The sequence below is a fragment of the Clupea harengus genome, chromosome 18 (assembly GCF_900700415.2).
Source record: "Clupea harengus chromosome 18, Ch_v2.0.2, whole genome shotgun sequence".
In the NCBI taxonomy this organism is placed as follows: domain Eukaryota; kingdom Metazoa; phylum Chordata; class Actinopteri; order Clupeiformes; family Clupeidae; genus Clupea; species Clupea harengus.
The window spans coordinates 1,858,034-1,864,142 of NC_045169.1; the positions used below are offsets into that span (position 1 = coordinate 1,858,034).

The 6,109-nt window shown below is 45.5% G+C and overlaps 1 protein-coding gene across 9 annotated transcripts in view; it reads left to right on the plus strand.

The window, feature by feature from the left end:
* The window catches only part of dysf (dysferlin, limb girdle muscular dystrophy 2B (autosomal recessive)), a 76,520-nt gene extending 71,237 nt beyond the window's left edge, over window positions 1-5,283 (plus strand). For all 9 annotated transcript variants that reach the window (XM_031584586.2, XM_031584591.2, XM_031584590.2 and 6 more), the window contains 6 exons: window positions 1-6; window positions 969-1,068; window positions 1,606-1,778; window positions 1,889-1,998; window positions 2,427-2,574; window positions 2,880-5,283. The exon at window positions 1-6 is cut by the window's left edge and continues 136 nt beyond it. In XM_031584586.2, the coding sequence (XP_031440446.1) occupies window positions 1-6; window positions 969-1,068; window positions 1,606-1,778; window positions 1,889-1,998; window positions 2,427-2,574; window positions 2,880-2,939 (597 nt within the window). In that variant the 3' untranslated portion in view covers window positions 2,940-5,283. The remainder of the gene's footprint in view (window positions 7-968; window positions 1,069-1,605; window positions 1,779-1,888; window positions 1,999-2,426; window positions 2,575-2,879) is intronic.
* The last annotated feature ends 826 nt before the right edge of the window (window positions 5,284-6,109 follow it).

The window sequence follows — 6,109 nt, forward strand, 5'->3', positions numbered from 1 at the left end:
AAGAAGGTGAGTGTCCCCGGGGCCCGGCTGCTGCTGCTGCTGCTGCCTCTTGGCTGGGAAGAGAGCGCACCAAATGTTAGGTTCCGTAGCTGCTTATCCAGTTGAGTTTATTGCACCCGAGGCTGCCACTGTGATATATGTGTTGTGAGAGAGCAGTGGGGAAACCTGAGGGCACAGTAGCTGTTTTGGAGCTGCTGTCACAGCTGGAGGGGGGAAACAGCTTTGATAGATATGACACTTATGGTCTGGGCTTAGCTGTGGAGAAATCGGTTAGCGTAAGATTTACGCTAGCAATTCCACTCCACTGTATATTAAGACACATATTGTGGCTACTGTCAGGTGATTGATTTGTTTGGCTTTAGCACTTTGATGAATCGAGGTGACTGAATCCTATGATTTGTGAAGAAGAGAGAAAAATGACTCACTCGGACGTGTTCGGAAAATGATTAAATGTGATAAATCTGCTCCTGGAGTGTTTGTTTTTACGGCCCTGGCTAAGGTCGTCAGGCAAAGTGTGTAGACAGCACTTGTTTACTGATGCAGTGTAGCAACAGACGGCTGTGAAGCGGCCCTCATTATTCCCACCGCGCCTGTGGCTCCATCCATCACTGCAGGAGTACAGTAGGGAATGTTGTCATGGCAATGGAATCCTGTCTGGCAAGGTGGTGTGGAATTGATGTTGCAAGTGGCAGTCCCCAATCCCTCTGTCTGAATCTCCCTTTGTCTGTCACGCTCACACATGCATGTGTGTACAATCTGCCTCTGACTTAACCTCACGTTCACACACACACACACACACACACACACACACACACACACACACACACACGTTCACAAACACACACACACACACACACACACACACACACACACACACACACACACAGTGTGCAATCTGTTTTTCCTAGAACTTCTTTCACTGAGAAACACACCTCACCTACAAACATATTTTCTCTCTCCCTTTGTAGGAGCACTTCTGGAGTTTAGACAAGGCTGAGTCCAAGCTGCCCCCCAAGTTCTCCATCCAGATCTGGGACAATGACAAGTTCTCCTTCGATGACTATCTTGGTAACGGAACATTATGCACAATGTGGGAGCAACATGAGGGGGGAAAAAGTCAACAGCAATACCTTTCCCCCTGATTTCACTCCTCTCTTTCCTATACTCTATCCTTTCTTTCCCTCTTGTTCGTCAGTCTACCTCCCTAAAAACCACACTGACATTTTTTGGCCCATGTTTCAGACGGCACATGACAGTAGGAAGTAAAAGGGAGTGCGCAGATTTAGTGTAGATGGAATCACATCTGAAGGGAATGTGATGTGTAAGCCTGTGTAGGTTTTGTGCGAGGGAATCTTTGTCAAGTAAGCCAGAAGATCATCTCAACAAAGTGACAAGGAAGTCGTACTTTGTGTACCATAACTCAGCCTTATTGTTTTTCCATCTCCTCTGTAATTCCACAATTCTTTGGAGCCATGGTTTCTTCTGAGTGTGTATGGTTGCCCATACCTCTAAAGTAATGTACAGTGTGTGTGTGTGTGTGTGTGTGTGCGTGAGTAAACGTATAGAGGAGACCTCAGAGATTGAGATTCCATGTCTGTCATGCAGGTTGTTTGGAGATGGATCTGAATCACATGCTGCGGCCAGCCAAGTCTGCGGAGAAGTGCACGCTGGATCTGTTGCATCAGGCCCCGGAGAAGCTGGTCTCCCTCTTTGAGCAGAAGACAGTGAAAGGCTGGTGGCCCTGTGTGTGTGATGCCAATGGAGAAAAAGTCATGGCCGTAAGTGTGATCCGCCCTCTGCACAAATCCAGACGTTTCAGAAACATACTATACATCCATCTCCCCTCACACGGACCTCCCTCCCTCCCTCGCTCTTACTTCCTCCTCAGGGAAAAGTGGAGATGTCCCTGGAGATCGTGCCCGAGCAGGAGCAGGAAGAGAGGCCCTCTGGGCTGGGCCGAGATGAGCCCAACATGAACCCTCACCTCGAGGAGCCTAAGTAAGTCTGCTGTGTTAGGACAACGGGTGCTTACTGTGTGTCATGGACCAGTCTAATAGGACTAGTCATTCTGGATCTCAAGGATGAATGCAGGACACACCGGGCGGAGCTGGTGCTTTAACCCAAAGTAACAAGCAGCACACTCTGCATATGACATGTGTTCCCTGGAGACTGAACCTAGTCGCATCCTGCTCTTGAAATACTTGAAATGCTGAGAAACAAACTTTTGCTAAATAATAGAAATAATCTCTGAACTGTATTCTCTTGTTCTAAATAATAGAAATAATCTCTGAACTGTATTCTCTTGTTCTAAATAATAGAAATAATCTCTGAACTGTATTCTCTGTTTTTATGAAATAATCTCTGAACTGTATTCTCTTGTTCTAAATAATAGAAATAATCTCTGAACTGTATTCTCTGTTTTCCAGGCGCCCCGATACCTCCTTCCTGTGGTTCTCTTCTCCCTACAAGACCATGAGGTACATCCTGTGGAGGCGCTTCAAGTGGGTCATCCTCGCCCTTATCATTCTTTTCTTCGTCCTTCTCTTCGCTGGAGTCTTCCTCTATGCCTTCCCGGTGAGGATGCAGCATGCTTCTCCGTCTCCATACTTTGCACAGATAGAGAACGAGGGATGGGCCTCTCAGATCTGTGAGATAGAATTGTTGTATTTATGGTCATGTCTCTCCGCAAAGTTTGTTCCAGCACGTAAGTATGTTGTGTGACTGTATGTCTGTTCATGAGGGGGTTAGGTACACCATTGATGGATACCCCTGAGATAGAAGTGTCTTAACTGATGAGTAAGGATGTCCTGAATGCTGGAAGTCCAGTGCTGACTCTCTCTCACTGTCCCATTTTGTCTTTTGGTCTCTCTTCTTCACAGAACTATGCAGCTATGAAGCTGGTGGCTCCCTTTGGAAGAGGAGAGAAGGGGACTGAGTGAGGAGCTATGTGCAGGGGGTGGGGGGGGGGGGCAGAGGGGGGAGCACTGCTTCTCATGGGTGGGACAAGAAATAACGTGGCAATGTGTCGTAAGACTTTATGTTGTGATACATCATCCGTACACTGGCATCAAATATCAGTATTTTTTTTTATGTTTGGGCACCCCACATGGATTTTCTAACAACATGTCTGTTCCCATTTTGACTAGGTAATGACTAGGTGTATTTATATTGTGTCATTAACAATGAGTATTTACAGACACTCACCTTTGACCCGGAAGAAGTCCAGCTTTATTTATGTAACATTCTCTGAGGCTTATACCATCATGTATCATGGGTGCATCATTTTTTTTTATTTTTTTTTTTACATATGGCAGGATTAGCTGCACTGTGATTTCACTGTTAGCCTTAAGAACATATAATAATAGTGGCTTGGGAAACTACTTACTGACTTCCCTCCCTACTACTGATCTCTTCCTTCTTACCACAATCTTGCCTATATGCAGCAAAATGCTCATCCTTCCCCCTCCTGGCCTAAAAGTGTTCTTGAATTGACTTCGTATGCAAGTCTACCTCTTATGTCGTGCTCCTCCTTGCCTGTGCCTTGCAAATGAGATGAGATATGAGGTATGTTTTTTTAGTTTTTTCTGTTGCCATGGGTATTACGAAGGTCTCTTAGAGTAGGTGTATACATACACGCAGGAATGGTTCCACATGCGATGTGTGAGAGAGAGTACCTGTGTGAATATCATGTGCGTATGTGTCAGGGAGGTTAAAAGTGTGTGTGTCTCTTGCGTGCCTCTGCCCTCCGGGCGACCGGGCCATGAACCCTCTTCTGTATTCTCTTTGATTCCCTGTAACACTTTAATCTCTCTTTCTGTTTAATCCCTTTTTCATGTCGCTAGTAAAACTCTGCCCTTTTTTCACAGCCAGACGCTCCTTTCTTCTTCCTTCACGCAGAGCGAGGAAGATAGATCTGCCTCGTGCCTCCTCCCCCTCTCTCTCTCGCCCTCCCTCCTTCTGCTGCTAGCCCTTTCAACACCCCCTCATTCTCCAGGTTAAATCCAGGATTTGTTCACTGTGCTTGTAAGGTCTGGGGAAGGCTAGTTATTAACTGGGGCCCCGCTGTCAGCCACTGATACAGAGATAACCATCAGATCTGTTGTTTTGGTTTGAAGAAATTCACCATGAAATGTGCCGGGGGTCATCAGGGGGGCTCCGTCTGTGAGCCAGTGTGAGAAAAAGTGTGTGCCCTGCACATGCATGCGAGTGCGAAAACAATCACCCGAAAGAAACATATCTTTTGGCCTCGGTACAATCAGGCCTGACGGTGCATTGGCGCACGCTTCTCTCTGCCCACCGTAACATTTGAACAGGTGCGCTCCGGGGTCGCTACCGCGTTATGGCCGAGGTCAAGCTGAGGGGGCAGCATGCCACAGAACCCGATTACATAAATTTGACCTTTCGGTTTCGCCGGCTCGCTTAGTGGTGTATTTAGCTACCGGGGGAGTTCACAGCGCTGTCCGTCGGAACAGGAAAGGTCAGATGACTATGGGTAATCTGCTGCAATCTCCGTGGATTTCCTGGAGTACACAAGTTTTGGAAGGCAAAAAAGTAGGAGAAAAGAGAAGTGGAACACTTTGATCTTTATATAGCCCCCATTGAGCTGGGTGTGTAGAGGTTATGGAGAGGGCTTTGGGAAAGAGGGAGAGGGTGGAGAGGCAGAACGAGAGAGGGAAGCAGGGAAAGAATCACGCTCGGTCGAAGCGACTGAAAGGAAGACTTGATTTACGGACCTCACTTGCTTGTATTGTGCTCTCGGTGTAGCGTTCTGAATTTTTTAGTTCTCAAATTTGTGCCATTTTAGCGCTTTGACTCTGATCTGTATCCTAAACATGGTGGGTTTAGCTCAGAGCATTGCTGAAAAAAGACAATTACAAAACAAGACTTGAATGTTACACCTGGCCATCATATCACAGTCTACCTTCACCCTGGTGAAATAGAGGCCTCATTCAGTTTCATCATTCTGAAATGCACTGAACGGTCTCAGTCAGACGCATTCAGTAGCTTCTGCACTCAGTGTAATTGCCATACTATGCAAAGTCACATACTTGACAATCCTACTGGCCTGTTCTTGTTTTGTGTTTTTATTTAAAATATTGCTGTTGCAGGGATATTGCTGAGATTCCTATTTAATGTTGTATTTTTTGTAAAATCACCCCAAAAAAAAAAACACCTTCTGCCTGTGCTTTGTGCCTTGTATTTTAAACATCACAATTCTGTGCATCTGGTTATGAGCTATGTGTACAGTGTGTTTATATTCCAATTAAAATGCACTCCAAAATACATTCTGACTGTTAATATATTTGTTTTCTTTCTCCCTATTCATAACTAGTGATGGTCATTTGTATTGTACCAAAAGAATGTTGGAGACTTAGTCTGAGATATGATCAGTCATTAAAACAGGTTTAATCTTGTACAATGATGCGCATCAAGGGAGAGAGAAAGAGGTTTCACTCAAAAGCTTCACCCATGTCTCTTCGAGTCAGCCATTGTAACATTACCGTTCTTATATCTTCCATAGCACAAGGGGTGTCACCCCATAACCCCTTCCCTCCATGAATATGGATCAGATTACTACCTCTGACGGGACGGGAGGGCTCCGAGCCATTTGCTACACAGGGGGAATTGGTTAAGAGATCCAGCTGTGAGCAACTGTCTCAGAGGCCGGTATTCATGAAGGCAAGAGGCCATCAAAGACACTTTGATACGACCAAGAGGAGGGGAGAGGTGAGAACACTTTCACACCTCCCTCAAGTCATGCCACCTCAGTATATTCAACCAGAAATGCTTACGTTTTAGCCTAACGTCCAATTACAAGCAACAAATATCAAATGAATATAAGATTCATTGGATTATTAAATCAATCATTATAAGTTCTGACCCATTGATTCTGATATTTCCAACTCCTTCAGTCCCCCTTTCCAAGTCTTTCTGACTTGGACACAAATCATTGTTGTGAGATCAGAGTCAATTTTGCTTGAATTGAGTGATTGTCAGTCTCCCTCCACTGAAGATGTCACACTCTCACGAGGAAAGGCGTAACCCATGTTTTCAGAGTAAACCACACGTTTAGCCAATTTGGTGGGAAACCTCTTGGATGTTTGGGACC